This window comes from Toxorhynchites rutilus, chromosome 1 (assembly GCF_029784135.1).
Source record: "Toxorhynchites rutilus septentrionalis strain SRP chromosome 1, ASM2978413v1, whole genome shotgun sequence".
Lineage (NCBI taxonomy): Eukaryota > Metazoa > Arthropoda > Insecta > Diptera > Culicidae > Toxorhynchites > Toxorhynchites rutilus.
In genome coordinates this window covers 189,902,449-189,917,499 of record NC_073744.1, presented here as the reverse complement: position 1 = coordinate 189,917,499, position 15,051 = coordinate 189,902,449, and the positions used below count along the sequence as shown (strand labels likewise).

Below are 15,051 nucleotides of genomic sequence, written 5' to 3'. Positions count from 1 at the left end.
GTAGAGAATTTACAAACTTGTGTATTGTTCTCGCGAGAGCAAGAATGAATCACGAACCAACCGTCTTCAGCTGTCTCTTCAAAAGCACGCAATCCACCGGCTATTTTCAGGGCTACCATTCAAGTGGTCGACAGCGCCGCAAATATCGTTACGCATTCCCACGACTATTATGCGATCGTATTTCAGACACATCCCTTCAACTTTAGACAAAGCTATTTCCAATAATAAATTTTCAACTCCGCATTGTTGAAAATTATGTGAAATAATTCGATAATCCGATGGTTTCGTATGTAATTCTTTTCTATCAATGTCATTTGATTAATATTTACACCTCTTAGGATTACGTTAGGAACAGTAGACAACAAACACACTTCTTCGTTGAGAACAAATCAGCTAAGAAATAAGTTTGGATTTCTCAAAATTGTAAATCGAATAATACAAGAAAGTTTGCTTTAAAAATGAGAACACATCGATTTATTCAACACATGAAAATGAGGTGCATGATGTTTGATTGTGAATTCGAGAAGCTATTCCTGCAACTTAAGTTTCAGTTGGGAATACTCTTCGTCTGCTCGACAGTTGCACTCCACTCAATAGCTGTTTCATATTACTCTAACTTTAGCAATGTGTTATAAGCGCGATTCATTTTTAAAGTTTTTTACGATAGTTGGTTTGGGGGGGAAAGGAGAGGTCACTAACTCAGGGATTTTTTTTTTTTTGGGGGGAAAAGGAGTTAACAGTGCAATCAGATCACTCAGTAATTGTGGTGTTCCCACTTGGACTTGTACGAGCCATCGTCCTCCTCCGTCTCCTGCTCGTGGTGAGAGCCCCAGTGGTGAGCTCCACTATCGGAAGCGGAAGCGAGTGCGGCCAGATGAGCGGCCTTGGCGTGCTGCACTTCCGGCGTTTCAACGGGAACTCCCTTGTGGATCACCGGAATGTGCTGTGGTCCGTGCCAGGCACCCTCACCGTGCCAATCCCGAGCAGCGACGACCGATTCATCGGCATGCCACCCGGAGTCCGAGCCGGAGTGTCCGGCACGGGCAGCGGCATGGGCGGCAAAGTGTTCCGCCTTTGCGTGCTGTACTTCTGGTGTTTCGAAAGGTCCCGCTCCAACGGCTGCTCGTGCGGACTGATGAGCGGCGAAATGTTCGGCCTTTGCGGCGGCCACATCGTGAGTGTCGGCCGGAACGTGATGCCAGTAGGCGGCGGATGCGGCGGAAGCCAGCAGCAGAACGGATCCCACGATCTGTTAGGGGAAGATTCACAAAAGTTAACACATTATCTTTTACCGAATAGCATGAAACTTACGAATGCTTTCATTTTGAAAAATTGATTTTTTTTAGTTTAGCTATTGAGTGTTTGGAAACCTCCTGACGAATGGTTGCTTTCCTATCAGGACTGTTTGCGAACTGTGCCAGATCGATACAAAGAACAGTGTTTTATACCACTCCGGGTGAAAAATGAATAATAATAATGATCCACATAAACACCCTCTCTTTATCACATTCTTTTCGGTTTTCGGTTTCTGTTATCCGTTCCGGTGCCGAGTTTGATATACATACGCTAATTTATTAATCGGGAATTCGGTATGATCGGATGAACGATACGATCCGATACATAGGTGCACATGAAAGTATGTAAATGGGGATTAAAATTGGTATGCTATTTGGCCGTCAATTATCTAATCAGTGCAGTGCAGATACAGTGAAAAAATTAAGCTACTGAGGTTGAAAACAACCTTCAAACCGAATGAATTCTACAGCTCATTTTCAACGGAAGATATGGAAAAATTGATACGTAAATTTCGTATTTTATTGAAAATACTAGCTGACCCGGCAAACGTTGTTCTGCCATAAAAAATATTTCTGAATATGTCGGTTGTTAAATAAAAAATTACTTATGTATTGTAAGTATGTTTAAATGTCTTAAAGATCTACACATACGTGTATCGTTCGTGACTCTTGTGTTCATACTTGTGTTTGTGACACACCGAGGAATAGAGCGCCAAGTGGATGACCACTGGCAAAAATTTAAAAAAAACACTAACTAATTTTTATATTCCATTCCCGATGGATTTCATTAACGAATCTGAAATATTTGTTGTCTTGAATGTTAAATGTGAAGTGAAAAATGAATATATTTCTGTCGTAAAGTAGACAAATTAAAAAAAAGGAATATAAATTTCGTTGTTGCAAATGTATATCAGCCCTTCATCGAGCTTGAGCTTGGGTAGACTGTACAATTCGTAGTTGCTCTCCGTGATTGACCTGAACCAACCAAATTGCACAAAGAACACACAGAATGACGCTTAGGACTAGCAAATCATTCTCGTTGCGCAATTTCTGGTGATTGGAGCTTTAAATGATTAATAACGACGCCGGCCACGTCCTTACAGTCACCAGGGGAAGGGAAGGAATGTTAGTATGATATTCGCCGCCCGAAGGCCAGAAGGGTCGCCTCTATAGCGTGGTTCCCTAGCGAATATCATGGAAGGGATAGTTGTTAGTGGGGAAAGGTAAGAATCAGGATTCACTGTGGTAAGTGATATGATTATGTAAACACGAACTATCGACCACTCGACGAAACAAAAATCCGAAAACCTTATGTTAGAACCGCGCTGAAATATCTAGTAGACTAAGATTTGTTTCACGAATTCCGTTGTTCACCAATTAATAGTCTAGGCAGGCGTTATGAAAAACGTCAGTATCGAAGTGATTTTCTCTCTGTAGAATACACGAGTAGCTTCCAGAGCTTTTCCAATTTTACGTGGTGCGAAGATTTGATTGAACTGAAGGTAAAATTATATTGAATTAAATTAAAGAAATTGAATCAATTCGAGCAAACATCACAGGCGACAGGCATATAGGCAAAGGCTATTTAAGCTCGTGTCGGAGAAGATAAAATAGTGTCGGAGAAGATAAAACTAAAAATGTAAGCATTAGTTCATAATTTATTAAAATTAATTTAAAAATAAATATGTTTTAGCTTTGAGCGCATTAGAGAAAATCCGCTACAGAGAAGTTTTACTCGGCCATTGCAGTTCGAACATTTCTCAAAGATTTTTAAATCTTGTTCGGAAGGTCGCAAGATGTCAACTCCGGCTTCTGTGGACGATAGAGTCACACCATGTGGAATATGTCAGGAGGCGCCCTCTATCGAGCGTGCGATGATGGCGTGTGATGATTGTGGAATCTGGTTCCACTATTCCTGTGTAGAGGAGGATGAATCAACAGAACATCATACATGGTTCTGTCACAAATGCCTCAAGAAGCGATTCCGAAGCCGTAGGGGAAGCAACACCGTGTCATCAGGGCAGAAAAAGAGCAGAGATCTGGAACTCAGGCGTTTACAAGAGGAACTTGCCTTGCAACAGGAGTACATGCGGAAAAAATACAAAATAATGGCTTCGTATCTCGGCGAAGAAAGCGACGACGACGACGATGGTAGAGAGAGCGCTCGGAGCTCGAATGTGAGTAGTGTTAATAGGACCAAAGCGTGGATCGACAAGCATTCAGGAGCGGAGGAAAAACCTGTTCCTTCCAAGGCTCATAGGCTTGACCCAATCCCGACCGCTAGGGAAAGTAACAATGAAAGATTCGAGGAGAACCAACCGTTAACGTCATTTGGTCGTACGAAGTCATGTATTCCGTCACGTAATCAACCCGTGCCGTCAGTGAAGGGAGAACCGCATGTAACACCGTCATTACCTGAACATCCGTCACCGATCGATGAGTTACCGATATCTGACGGGCTGGGGAGTGGAAAGTTGAATAACGTAGCACTATCAGCACCATCGAAACATCATCCTGAAGAATCAAGAAGAAGCAATCAGAATCCAGTCCCGAGCAGTTACCCTCAAACAAGTTTTCCGTTGACAAATGGACAGCCATCGATTCCTCAGTCCGATCCCATGGAACCCAGAATGTCGGGGCCTAATCCGGTTCAAATAATGGCTAGACAAGTGTGGCCAAAGAAACTTCCTGCGTTTTCAGGAGCGCCTGATGAATGGCCGATTTTCATCAGTTCATACGAGAATTCAAATTCAGCGTGTGGATTCTCTGATGTGGAAAATTTGATAAGGTTGCAGGAAAGTCTGAAGGGTACGGCCCTCGAGACTGTTCGGAGTAGACTGGTGCTGCCCGCAAACGTTCCGAAGGTGATGGAAACATTACGAAGAGTTTTCGGGAAACCAGAAATTTTGATCCGTTCGTTAATTTCGAAAGTACGGGGTATAGATCCACCAAAACCAGAACGTCTTGATACTGTCATCAGGTTTGGTATGGCAGTACAACAATTGTGTGACCATCTGGAGGCTGCCAATCAACAAGAACATCTCTGCAATCCCGTTTTACTCCAAGAAATGGTAGATAAACTTCCTGCTAGTTTCAAGCTGGAGTGGGTACGTTTTAAGAGAGCCTTCTGTCCAGTGACAATGCGGACTTTTGGAAATTTCATGGAGCAATTGGTTGAAGATGCAAGCGAGGTGACATTCTTAAATCCAATGGATTCGACCAAATTTGTGAGAAAGACAACAAAGGAGAAGGGATTTGTGCACACTCATAATGGCACGGAGATGGTACCAGGAGGCAATTCCAAACCAGGTTCTTCGGTTGTGAAGGATGACAAGCCATGTGCGATATGCTCCAAGCCGGGGCATCGAGCGCGCAACTGTGAGGAGTTTAAAAAGCTGTCTCTCCCGCAACGTCTTCGACTGGTGGAAACCCGGAAGCTTTGTGCCTTGTGTCTTTACAATCACGGTAACATGCGATGCCGGAACAAGTTCCAGTGCAATGTAGCAGGTTGTAACGGCAAACATCATTACCTGTTGCATCGATCTGATAGCGGGGAGGAATCGAGCTGCATGGTGCACCATAAGATATCGACGTCTTTCGTTACATTTCGCGTCATACCGGTCTCACTGATTAACGGGAACAAGCGTGTCGACACGTACGCTTTTCTCGATGAGGGTTCATCCAAAACGTTATTGGAAAAAGACGTGGCAATGAAGCTAGGACTTAAAGGAACCGTTAGGCCTCTAGATTTGAAGTGGACATCGGGGGTGACTCGAACCGAGAAGACATCGATGCGGGTTAATTTGACCGTAGCTGGAAAAGGGTTGTCTGAACAGTATCCATTAAAAGACGTGCACACCATCGAACATTTGAATTTGCCAAGACAGAGCACGAGTTTCGGAGAGGTGATTCGTAAGTTCCAACATCTGCAAGATTTGTTCGTTGCTGATTTCAAAAATGCTGAACCGACAATATTGATCGGGTTGGACAATATGGATCTAATAGCACCTATCGAATCAAGAATTGGCAAAGCAGGTGAACCAGTTGGATTGCGTTGCAAGCTGGGGTGGACGATTTCCGGGCCAGGATGCAATGCGACAAGAGACGACTATTGCGGAATACATCAGTGTGACGAAGTAATGGATCAAGTGTTGAAAAACTATTTCACAATGGAAGAAGCCGGGATTAATTGTCCATATCGTGTTGAATCTGATGAGGACCGAAGGGCTCGAAGCATGTTGGAGACAACTACCGTTAGAATAGGAGCTGGGTTTGAAACAGGTATGCTGTGGAAACTAGACGATATAAATCTTCCTGACAGCTACCATATGGCGTATCGCCGGCTTCAGGGCTTGGAGAAGCGATTCAAGAGAGAACCGGACTTGCGAGAGAAAGTGTGGCATGCAATTGAGGACTTCATCGAGAAGGGGTACGCTCACAAAGCAACATCAGAAGAGATCTCCAGAATAGAGCCTGGCAAAGCGTGGTATTTACTATTGAATGTGGTAACCAACACCAAGAAACCGGGAAAGATTCGACTGACGTTGGACGCAGCAGCGAAGGCAGGTGGAATATCCCTCAATGACATGCTGCTCAAGGGCCCGGACATGTTGGTTTCATTGTTAGAAATTCTGAACTGCTTTCGAGGTCGACGAATAGGATTTGGAGGAGACATTAGAGAAATGTTCTTGCAGATCAAGATGCGGGAGCCAGATAAGCGATTCCAAAAATTTCTATTTCGGCTGGACTCATCCTGTACTCCTGATATCTATGTGATGGATGTAGTCATATTTGGAGCCAAATGCTCGCCATGTAACGCTCATTTCACAAAAGATGCCAACGCTCGCGAACATGCTGATCAATTTCCGGATGCTGCAAATGCAATCATCAATCGGCACTATGTCGATGATTATTTTGACAGTGCAGATACTGTAGAGGAGGCAATTCAACGAGCAGTGGATGTGCGTTATGTTCACTCATTGGGAGGATTCGAAATCCGCAATTGGGTGAGCAATTCACCTAAAGTACTTGCAGCATTGGGAGAACACGGAAAGTCAACGAAAACGCTCAGCTACGACAAAACATTAGAATCCGAACGTGTATTGGGTTTGCTGTGGAAACCAGAAGAAGATGTGTTCACCTTCACTATGGGACTAAATGACAAACTACTGCCGTATCTCACCAACAGTATCCGACCAACGAAGCGAATTATCCTGCAGTGTGTCATGAGTTTTTTTGACCCAATAGGATTTCTCTCACCGCTGTTGATTCACGGAAGAATAATAATCCAGGAGACTTGGAGAAATAGAACCGATTGGGATCAGTCTGTGACGGACGAACTCTTCGGGCGTTGGCTAGGTTGGACGAAGCTACTATCAGACATCGAGAAAGTTAGAATTCCGCGTTGTTTCTTCGGTGACGAATCGATTAACGATATACGAGCAATTCAATTGCATATATTCTCGGATGCAGGCGAAGACGCTTATGGTTGTGTAGCTTATCTACGATATCTTGTGAGGGACGAAATTCGATGTGCGCTAGTTGGATCTAAGGCTAAAGTAGCTCCACTGAAACTGACATCAACACCTCGATTGGAGCTACAAGCTGCGGTTATTGGGGCAAGACTGATGAATGTTCTCAAGACAAGTCTTCCGGTTTCAATTCAAGAACAGTTTTTGTGGGTGTAGAATCCACAGTGTAGACAGTTTTATCATGGATACGCTCTGATAGTCGTAAATACAAACCGTATGTGGCACACCGAGTTGCTGAAATTCTACACACGACAGACATCGCTGCATGGAGATACGTCCCATCAAGAATGAACATCGCCGACGATTTAACTAAGTGGGGTTCTGGAACAACAGTAGATCCGGAGTGTCGATGGTTTCTAGGTCCACCATTTTTACACGAACCCATGGAATCATGGCCGGAGCAGCCCAAAACGAAATTGTTGGTACCTGATGAACTGAAGCCGTGCTACTTGTTCCATCATATTGTCTTACCGGAAGCAATCATCGATGTGACTCGAATTTCAAAATGGAAAGTATTGTTGAGGACAATAGCGACAGTGTACCGTTTCATTTCAAATTGCAAACGAAAATGGAAGGGGCTTCCAATTGAAGCAATCAGTATCGATGATGGGCGGAAGGCGATTATTCCGGCTGTACACGTGGCGATCCAGCAAGAAGAACTGTGTAAAGCGGAACATCTGCTTTGGCGAATGGCTCAGGCAGATAAATTTGCGGACGAAGTGAAGATTCTGAAGAGAAATAAGGACGTCGCATCGGATCAATGGATACGTATCGAAAAATCGAGCCCTTTGTATAAGATGTCACCCTTTTTAGACGAAGATTGCATCATACGGATGGAGGGCAGAACAGCAGCAGCGAGTTTTGCTGCAAGCAGCACTCGCTTTCCAGTAATACTCCCAAGAGACCACGTGATAACCAAGAAGATCGTGGAGGACTTCCATGTGCGATATGGACACGCTTCGAAGGAAATAGTTGTCAATGAAATTCGACAAGCGTTCTTCGTTCCGAAGCTACGAGCGGTGGTTGGAAGAGTTATCATCGACTGTTTAGTTTGTAAATTACGCAGATGTAAACCTGTTATTCCCCGAATGGCACCGTTACCCATACAACGAATGCAACCATATGTTCGAGCTTTCAGCTACGTAGGATTGGATTATTGCGGACCAATCGATGTAACCGTAGGCAGACGTACTGAAAAGCGGTATGTGGCATTGTTCACTTGTTTAGTTGTAAGAGCCGTACACTGCGAAATAGCTTTCAGTCTCAGCACAGAATCGTGCATACTTGCCATCCGACGATTCATCCGACGCCGTGGATCGCCGATCGAAATATTCACGGACAATGGCACGAATTTTCAGGGAGCCAGTCGTGAACTTAAGGAACAGTTGAAACGAATTGATAGGGAGTGTGCCGACACCTTCACTGATGCCAGAACAAAGTGGAACTTTAACCCGCCTTCTGCTCCCCACATGGGTGGAGTGTGGGAGCGGATGGTAAGATCAGTCAAGGAAGCCCTGGTCTCGTTGAGTGATGGGCGTAAAATGAACGACGACATCTTGATGACGACATTGGCCGAAGCAGAACATATAATAAATTCTCGCCCGCTGACATACTCCGGAACAGAAGACAACGAACTGGATACTATAACACCAAACCATTTCCTCCATGGAAACTCGTCTGGACAGCATCACCCATTCCAAGTACCGATTTCGCTGGCGGAAGAACTTAGAAGTAGTTACAAGCGAACGCAAGTACTAGCCAAGAAGTTTTGGGACCGTTGGTGCAAAGAATACTTTCCAACACTGAACCAACGTAGTAGGTGGTACGAGGATAGCCGGACACTGAAAGTAGGAGACTTAGTATTAGTGATGGATGATGGTAAAGGAGGTACAAGTATCAGGGGCATCGTAGACGAAGTATTCATCGGACAGGATGGTCGTATTCGTCAAGCCTTGGTTAGGACCACTAATGGATGCTTTCGAAAACCTGTGGCTAAACTAGCGATTCTGGAGCTAGGAGATAAACCTGCTGGCCTTACACAAGAGTAATGCGGACAGGGTTTATGGGCTGGGGAGTGTTAGAACCGCGCTGAAATATCTAGTAGACTAAGATTTGTTTCACGAATTCCGTTGTTCACCAATTAATAGTCTAGGCAGGCGTTATGAAAAACGTCAGTATCGAAGTGATTTTCTCTCTGTAGAATACACGAGTAGCTTCCAGAGCTTTTCCAATTTTACGTGGTGCGAAGATTTGATTGAACTGAAGGTAAAATTATATTGAATTAAATTAAAGAAATTGAATCAATTCGAGCAAACATCACAGGCGACAGGCATATAGGCAAAGGCTATTTAAGCTCGTGTCGGAGAAGATAAAATAGTGTCGGAGAAGATAAAACTAAAAATGTAAGCATTAGTTCATAATTTATTAAAATTAATTTAAAAATAAATATGTTTTAGCTTTGAGCGCATTAGAGAAAATCCGCTACAGAGAAGTTTTACTCGGCCATTGCAGTTCAAACACCTTATGTGTTACAACTAATGGCAGAGATTATCTTAAGGTATCCTGAGAAGGAAAACCTGTAAAATTAATAGGACCGGCTATATATTCTATTATTTAGCGCATGTAAGGAATTAAAAAATTTCAGAATAAAAGAATTAAATAATCAAAACCGCAACTATTAGTTATTAGTTATTCAAAAAAATGGAAAAACAAATTAATATAATGATAAAAGAATTAAGATAATAGATTACAAATTAAAGTATTACGACATACATTACAATGACGCCACATGGCTACACACAAACTACCTGTTCACAGTCGAGAATACTAGCATAATGTGTATAATTTGATACCCGCAAGAACTCAATAAACCTATATACATACATAAACACACACGCGCAGAAAAATTAAAACGAAAAAAAGTTATTATGGAACAACAAAAATGTAACTAATATATTTTTATTACAACGGAATTTTATATAAAGTAGATTAAATCGGGTGCAATTTAGTAAAATAAATCTGAAACACATAAAACTACCAAACAACCATCAACAAATCATGAGAAATCCAGTTACCAGTCGACATTCACAGACTATTCAAAATATATGGAAAACAAATCAAAAATAATTATTTCTGATCAAAACCAAGACATTTCATTAAATGTGATCGGTTATGTGTATTGTGAAGGTCGGTTTGTTGATAAAAATAACACAAAAAAGCACTAATTTGAAGATATTTGGAAAAATTATCTGGCATCCCTGAACACCAGAGAACATCAGATCCATGACCTACGCCGATGGAGGAGAAATAAATGAAAAATGAACAGTAACACACATATTCCCCAGCCCTATTCCAGATTCCCCTGAATAATGCTGAAACCCCTATTATATATGTGAGAAAAAGAGGGAAGTGAGAGAGCTTTGCCTCCCAGCAAAACTATACAAACAAACACAAAAACATTCCAAGCAGAGAGCATCAAGGACAGAGAAAAAATATACTTAGCGGGCATCAGTGATATCTCCACCATACTTAATTTATTTTAATTTAATCTATGCACTGATTAATTAACTTCTATAACTCGAAATGTAAATATGTTCACACAAATGCACATTTAGAACATGACAAGAAACCCAAACTTCACTACCATGAACTATTAATCTGACGTCGATACCCCAAACGTGCGTTTATATTATCAACTGCTGATTTGTTATATCAAACCTTGCTCTTAGAAGCCTACCCTTAGCAAAATCCTCGGTCGAAAACTACTAAATACATTTGGTAATGCAAAATTTGTAGAATGTACAAATTTTTTGTACATATTGTCAACAAACCCGCATCCCTACCAGAGATTAGTATATTTTACTCGATAACATTAGTAAGCTTGGATATTGTCATATCTGAAAATTGGTGAGAAAAGCGCGTATTAACCATTTTCATTGTTCCCATAAGGCAATACGGAGGTATAATAAGGATATAATTCTGATACGTGCATTTTCGGCGAGAAAATGTAGCCGATATTGGGCTTCCGAATCATGGTTCTGCTTGACATATGTGTTTATTAGTACGGTCGAAAATGACTATAGATTGGTAGTATTTACCAAAAAATTCGTTATATTTACTAATTATTTCTCTCAGTGTATGAACTCTATATTTCACTACGCGCCGTTGGAAAATATCTTTAGGTGACCTAAGAAGGTAACAGAAAAGATTATAATCTTTCTTGAAGCAAACGCAAACATGAACAACAATGAATTATCAGATGTAGGTAAAAACTTTAGCCTGGACAATCCAACTATATGAAGCATTGATGATAACATTGTTGAATTCATATTGTGCGGCACTTTTATATTTTTAATTTTCCTTTTCTGAATTGATACAGACTAACACACTTGCACTTAAAACCACACCACACAATCAATGTACACATGCGCGCCCGGAACGAATACAATCGCATACAACCCTGAGTACACTTATAATGCTGCTGTTGTGATAACAACACTACGCAAATCGCAAACGAATACGATTGCGCTCCTGGCAATCACCCCGATTATTGCAGTCAGCTGAGTGTTCCTAAACAACACAGAATTTATGGACATGTACGTTTGATTTCACTGTCACTGAATAGACTTTATTTCAGATTCAATTCTGCTTTTGACGTAGGATAACGTCTTTCGGGAACATATTGGGGTACAAATGGAAAAACGAAAATCGATCACGTCGTGAAAAATGTCCAATTTCAAACGCTTATTACTCATTCATTTCATGATGGATTGGTGAGATTTTTGCATCAAACGATTCCGGCACTCCATAACAATTTTTCACATTGAATAAAATAGTATTTATCATGTAACTAACTACCGAACAATTGAAAAATCTCAACCCCTATCCAAACAGAGATACCCAGTCCTGATTGGTCGAAATTGACGTCATTTATTTTCGCGTCCGATTCGTTCGTTCACCGGCAAGCTGCATGGAAATCGAGTAGGAGGCGCCTACTTCACACATACCAAATGATATAAAAGGAAGGAGTATACGTGGATCTCATCCATTCTTACAACGGACGTGGAACGGACAACAACAAGTGGATAGCAGCAGCAGTGGAAGCGGCTTTTCTTAAGGCGAGCATCGAAGTTGAGCGGTCAAAATGTGAGCTGCGCCTCACATAGAGCTTCTATGGCAGCATAAAAAGCGGCAAACAGTAGCAACGATTGCTGAAACCGGTTTAGTACTTGTGGCAACAGCAAGCATCACGAGCGAAGCGTTTCAGACACGTTCTCTTCGTCAGAAGTACGAGAACGTGTTCTTGGCATCATGAAGGGTATCAAACACGCTACCCGTCGTTCAGCTCGCCGTGGTGGTGTCAACGAAACCCCACGCAAACCGACGCACAGAAGCCGATGATGCCAAAGCCAAAGAAAGCAGCAACGGCTTTGGAGAAAACTACCGCTGCTAAAAAGTAAACAACTGCCTACATCCGACTAACATGAACATGAACAGAGAAATCAACCAGTCCTTTTCAGGACTATCGATATTGTTTTGAACGAAAGAGTTTAATTTATTGTTTTCCACTAATCATAAAAATGATGTAAAACTATGATCAAAAATATTGTTAAGTTTTGCTTTTTCTTTGACCAGGTGCAATTAACAGGAAACCGTCGTATAACGGCTAGAAATGTCTAAAATTTTCGTTCAATTCATCATGGAACATTCGTTGTTTTTAAGTATTCGATCAATTGAGCGACTATTTGTTGAAAAAGCATCGATGATGAAAAGGGTTATGATATCATACTTTTAAAAGCTGTATTAAAACTTCGCTTCGCTTTTTCGCGCCCGATAAGCCAAATATTTGTATCGCAAGCAAGTAGGAGGCGCGTAGTTCACACATACCAAATGATATAAAACGAGGAAGCACTCGTAGATATCATTCATTCTCACAATGGACGTGGAACGGACAACAAGTAGCAGCAGCAATAGTGGAAGCAGCTTATATCAAGGCGAGCATCGAAGCTGAGTGGTCAATAGGCGAGCTGTGCCTCACATTGAGTTTCTATGGCAGTAGAAGCAGCGGCAAACTACTACTACTACTACTTACTACTAGTGGCAGCAGCAAGTATCACGAGCGGAGCGTTTCGGGTACGCTCTCTCCGTCAGAAGTGCGAGAATGTGCTTCTTGACATGGTGAAGGTGAAGCAGTGAAATTCAAGACGAGCATCGAATCTGAGCGGTCAACAATTGAGTTGTGTCTCACATCCCGTAAACGGGCATCTGAGCTGAAACAACTTTCTATCACTGATACCGGAAGCTCGATAATAACACTGGTGAAGTGAACAAAAACTGCCCAACAACCAAACCAAACGGCCCTTTTCAGGGCCAGCAGATCATTATCAAAGAGTTTAACAATATATTTTTTCAAACATTTCCAAAATCAGCATGCGACAGACAGCCTAACGTAATCCTACGTCAACTATGCGGTCGTGTCGGACACAACCTCCTGTGACTTTTTTCGTCGGGAAAGCTCCGCTGTGGCTTTAATTTCCATTTCGTAAAACACACGCACACTAATAGCGAAAGAAAACATGATCCGACACGAAGCCAAGCAGCAGCGAGCGCAGTCAAATAAACGGACTGTACCACATATGCAAAAACAACTATTTGTGATATCAAAACTCGAAATATTTCGGAACTCGTTCAGTGAATCGAAGTGAATTCCACCGAAACCAATTTCATCTGATTTCACGCGAACACTTTTTCCAGTAACTGATATATTTTCACTACAAGAAGAACGAAAAACACGGCCCTCGAAGAGAAGTCAACGCGCACGTCTACTCGGCACTAACGCTCAACTCCTGTATATCAGCCCTTCATCGAACCATAGAACTCAACATCAACATGAGCATTGAATGTTTTGCTCAGCTGAGGCAGCTGACTCAGCTGACTTTTATGAATGATCTCCGGCATTATCAGTATTCATTCGTTGATATTTTGAACATTAAATTTAAATGGAATTTAAATGAAAATTTTTACTCGATGTTGTTTAAACACTTAGAAGACATAGTCTTGCCCCTAACATAACTATTTTTCTATAAATCTCCTTGCATTTTAGTTATAACATTTTGAATAATTATCAGAGACAATTTTAGTTCAAGATATCTTCCTATTTACCTGCAGAGAATGTGTTATTCTGTTACACAGAACACACAATAGAGCCACATTTCGTTTGAAATTTTTGTTTTAAAAGCGTGTTTATCTCACTCGAAAATTCATAACAATTTACGCTTCACAGAAATGGAACACGAAGCTCAATGACGTCTATACGCGTTGCGTTTCATGGTCGGATGACATTTGCACAACCCATCGAAGTAGAACTGATGACAGAATGCGATATTGCAAACGATTCGGGTAATTTTGACTCGATCGCATTTCAGAATACGGGTGAGTAGATGATCAATAGACGCATCTGGAATTTATGAGAAAATTACACTATCGATTCCCTCAGGGCATATTTTGTCGACTATCCAAATAAAAAATATGCATATGAGGTAATCGTCGCTTTCACCATTCGGCCGAATACATCCAGCAAGGTGTGAAACCGAATACATGTAACGTTGTAATGAAGTTCATTCTACATTTCCTTCATTTTTGACGTGGGACTACGTCTAACCGGAGTATATGGGGAGTAAAATGAAAACATAAACACAGGACATGCAAGAACAAATGAAAGATTCCGAATGCTTATAACTCGAACATTTCTTACTGGATCGGATAGATGTTTGCCTCAATTGATAGAAAATATTTATACGCATTAATCGCAATTAATAAAATGTTATTTTTCATTAGATTTCATTAGAAACAATTGAATAACTGTAAAATGTTAAGCGTTATCTAAACGCCCTAACTGTCTCGTTTTGATTGGCCCGATTTACGGTTTCCCCAACACAGCTGTTATAACCAAGCAGCCTTGGGGAAATCGGCATTGCAAATACATGAAAGTATGGGGATTTTTGTTCTCACCGAAATCACCCTGGCACAGACGTCAAAATCAAGCAGTTTTAGAGAAATCGGCATTGCAAACACATGAAAGTCGGGGGTATTTTTGTTCCGACTGAAATATGTTTCCCTAACACAGACTTCAAATCCATGGAGCGTGGGGAAATTGGTATTGCAAATTAATGCAAATCGAGGGTATTTTTCGTTCCGACCGAAATGTGTTTCCCCAACACAGACTT

At 41.6% G+C, this 15,051-nt stretch overlaps 1 protein-coding gene across 1 annotated transcript in view; it reads right to left on the bottom strand.

Annotated features, from left to right (window-relative positions):
- Positions 1-446: 446 nt before the first annotated feature.
- Positions 447-15,051, bottom strand: part of LOC129761658 (uncharacterized) — a 28,670-nt gene continuing 14,065 nt past the window's right edge. Inside the window, exons 3-5 of the mRNA XM_055759391.1 lie at positions 3,615-3,935; positions 1,312-1,323; positions 447-1,249 (exon numbers count right to left, since the gene is read on the bottom strand). Coding sequence (XP_055615366.1) covers positions 755-1,249; positions 1,312-1,323; positions 3,615-3,935 — 828 coding nt within the window. The 3' untranslated portion in view covers positions 447-754. The remainder of the gene's footprint in view (positions 1,250-1,311; positions 1,324-3,614; positions 3,936-15,051) is intronic.